Source organism: Mandrillus leucophaeus, unplaced genomic scaffold (genome assembly GCF_000951045.1).
Source record: "Mandrillus leucophaeus isolate KB7577 unplaced genomic scaffold, Mleu.le_1.0 Scaffold279, whole genome shotgun sequence".
In the NCBI taxonomy this organism is placed as follows: domain Eukaryota; kingdom Metazoa; phylum Chordata; class Mammalia; order Primates; family Cercopithecidae; genus Mandrillus; species Mandrillus leucophaeus.
In genome coordinates, this window is record NW_012102909.1 from 1,887,996 (window position 1) to 1,891,315 (window position 3,320).

General features: G+C 38.7%; 1 protein-coding gene across 6 annotated transcripts in view; it reads right to left on the reverse strand.

The window, feature by feature from the left end:
• NFU1 (NFU1 iron-sulfur cluster scaffold) overlaps positions 1 to 3,320 on the reverse strand; it is a 52,426-nt gene that overhangs the window by 14,758 nt on the left and 34,348 nt on the right. For all 6 annotated transcript variants that reach the window (XM_011985009.1, XM_011985006.1, XM_011985010.1 and 3 more), the window contains one exon: positions 780 to 840. In XM_011985009.1, the coding sequence (XP_011840399.1) occupies positions 780 to 840 (61 nt within the window). The remainder of the gene's footprint in view (positions 1 to 779; positions 841 to 3,320) is intronic.

Here is a 3,320-nt window from a genome sequence, read left to right on the forward strand (position 1 = left end):
AAAAAAAAAAAACAACTATAGGCTTACTTTTCTTAACTTCCCTACTTTCTAGGATCTTGGTCCTTGAAATCAAGATTTCACTGATAACCCAGAATTTTAATTTTTGTCTTCCCATCTAAACAAATTTTCTGAAAGCCCAATGGTTTCTCCGATTCTTAGCAGCTGCCCTCTGCCCAGCTTCTTCTACCCTAGCTATGTAGCAAGGTACAGCAAATGCCTGAAGGGAAAACTCAGTGAGCTTCCCTTCTCTTCAGGATCTTGGCACCTCAAATCTTGCTTGCTTTGGCAGCTATCTAATGCTTTCAAACAAATTCTTTTTACTGTACTTTATCCAGCTTTTCTGGGAGTTCTCAGCATGACTGTTGGTCTGCTACAAGCAAAAGTAGAAGCCTGCTGTTCTCCACTCATTTAAATTTATTCTGTATGGGCAATACACTGAAAATAGGTACTCATTCTCTCTTCACAACCTTTCCAAACATTCAGTCTTTTTTTTTTCTTTTTAAGAAATTTGGTATTATAACAATATCGAATCTAAATTGAGACTGTGTAGAATACATTTCTTCATTGAATAGTTTAAATACATTGGATGTTTTAAAATTTTGAGCAAATGTAGTGAAGATACAGGCTTTAAATTCGATTGTCATGGTTACCTGCTGCGGTTTACATTAATTTGCAGTTATTTTGAAAATCTACTATAATCTCATGGCCAATTAAAACTGTATTGCTATAATGAAAAATGCCTCCAAAGCACTTGAATTCGGGTAGAGAGGAGTACATACCGTATTCTAGTATCTAACAATTCCTTAATCATTGCCACAACTTCATCATCTTCTTCAGATCCTAGAAATAATTACATATAAAAACATCAAGAGTAGAAATTTTATAGCCATGCAAGTACAAGTATTAAAACAGAATGATTTTAACTACACAGTTCATTAAAAACATAAAACTATAGAACATGTAACTTGGTATGGAGATATATTTTGGGAAATTGAAGAGAAAATCATTCATGTGATTCTCTGAAGAAAAATTAGGGAATACTGATCAACTCAACATTTGGTGATAAAGATGAGTACACTAAAACATCTTGGTATATTAATGATGTTAGGGTTTGAAATTTTAAGCCAGTAAATATGCAGATGTTCTCTGTTCTCAAGGATTGAAAGTATCAGAAAAAAGAAACTGAATTTTGATGGAAACTTTGAGACAAAAAGGCACACCTACTTTGCAAGTTAAGTTACATCGTCAGTTTCTCAACTTACTGGTTTTCAAAATGTCAACCATACTAAATATAGATGTAAGCCTTCCGGAAATTTCTGAAATGTTTTTTTTTTTTCTTCTTGAGACAGCGTTTCACTCTGTTGCCCTGTCAGGAGTGCAGTGGTGTGATCACAGCTCACTGCAGCCTCAACCTCCTGGGCTCAAGCAGTCCTGCCTCAGTCTCCCAAGTAGTCTGGGACCACAAGTGTGAGCCACCACACCCAGGCAATTTTTTTTATTTTCTGTAGAGATGGGGTCTCGCCATGTTGCTGATATGGTTTGGCTGTGTCCCCAGTCAAATCTCATCTTGAACTGTAGTTCCCATAATCCCTATGTGTTGTGGGAGGAAGCTGGTGGGAGGTTATTGAATCATGGGGATGGTTACCCTCATGCTGTTCTCATGATAGTGAGTAAGTTCTCACGAGATCTGATGGTTTTATAAGGAACTTTTCTCCCTTTTGCTTGGCACTTCTCCTTGTTGCCACCATGTGAAGACTCACATGTTTGCTTCCCCTTCCGCCATGATTGTAACTTTCCTAAGGCCTCCCAGCTATGCTGAACTGTGAGTCAATTAAACCTCTTTCCTTTATAAATTACCCAGTCTCAGGTATGTCTTTATCAGCAGTGTGAGAACAGACTAATCCAGTTGCCCAAGATGATCTTCAACCCCTGGGCTCAAATGATCCTACTGCCTCAGTCCCCCAAAGTACTGAGATTACAGGCATGAGCCATGCCAGGCCTCTGAAATGTTCTACACATCTTCTGAGCAAAAAGTTAGCCTTTGAGAAAACCAAAAATGTAGAGATTTCATATCACATTATAACAAACACTAGATTCTGGCAACCCCTAAAATTAAATTATATTGAGTTTTTAAAGAAAAGAAATAAAACATGGCTTATGCCTGTAATCCCAGCACTTTGGGAGGCTAAAGTAGGCACATCACTTGAGGTCAGGAGTTCCAGACCAACCTGGCCAATATGACAAAACCCTGTCTTTACTAAAAATACAAAAATTAGTCAGGTGTGGTGGTGGGTGCTTGTCATCCCAGCTACTCGGGAGGCTGACACGAGAATCACTTGAACCCAGATGGCGGAGATTGCAGTGAGCTAAGATTGCACTACTGTATTCTAGCCTGGCTGACAGAGCAAGACTCTATCTCAAAAAAAAAGAAAGAAAGAAAAGAAAAATTTAAAAATTTAAAAAGAAAAGAAAACACACAAAAGGTGGTTCCCACCTATAATCCCAGCACTTTGGGAGGCTGAGGCAGGCAGACCACCTGAGGTCAGGAATTCGAGACCAGACTGGCCAACATGGTGAAACCCTGTTTCTACCAAAAATACAAAAATTAGCTGGACGTGGTGGTACACGCCTGTTAATCCCAGCAACTTGGGAGGCTGAGGCAGGAGAATTGCTTGAACCCAGGAGGTGGAAGTTGCAGTGAGCCGAGATTGCACCACTGCAGTCCAGCCTGGGCAACAGAGTGAGACTCCACCTCAAAAAAATAAATAAATAAAAATAAATCAATAAATAAATTTGTTGGGGGAAAAAAGCACAAAAGCTAAAACTGTCTTAGATCAGTAAACCTAAATTCCACTTCCTCACCATCCCTTCCATAGACAATCACTATCATGAGTTAGGTTTATATCTTCCCAGCATGTGTTTACATTTACATGTATAAATTAACACAAATGAGATCATACTATACATACTATTCTATAGCTTCCTCTTTTCTATGTAAAATATCTTGAAGGTCATTCCCCATTGGCATATACAAATATGCCTCAATAAAATAGGTACACAGTAACTTTTATATAGATTTGTCTTTGGCCAGTGTCTTCATTATTTCAGTTGTTTATACAGTTTGCTGCTATTTCTAACAATCCTGCAACATACTTGCTTATATAAATATATATCAAAAGGCCGGGCTCAGTGGCTCACACCTGTAATCCCAGCACTTTGGGAGGCCAAGGTGGGCAGATCACTTGAGGTCAGGAGTTCGAGACCAGCCTGGCCAACATGGTGAAATCCCATCTCTACTAAAAATACAAAAATTAGCCGGG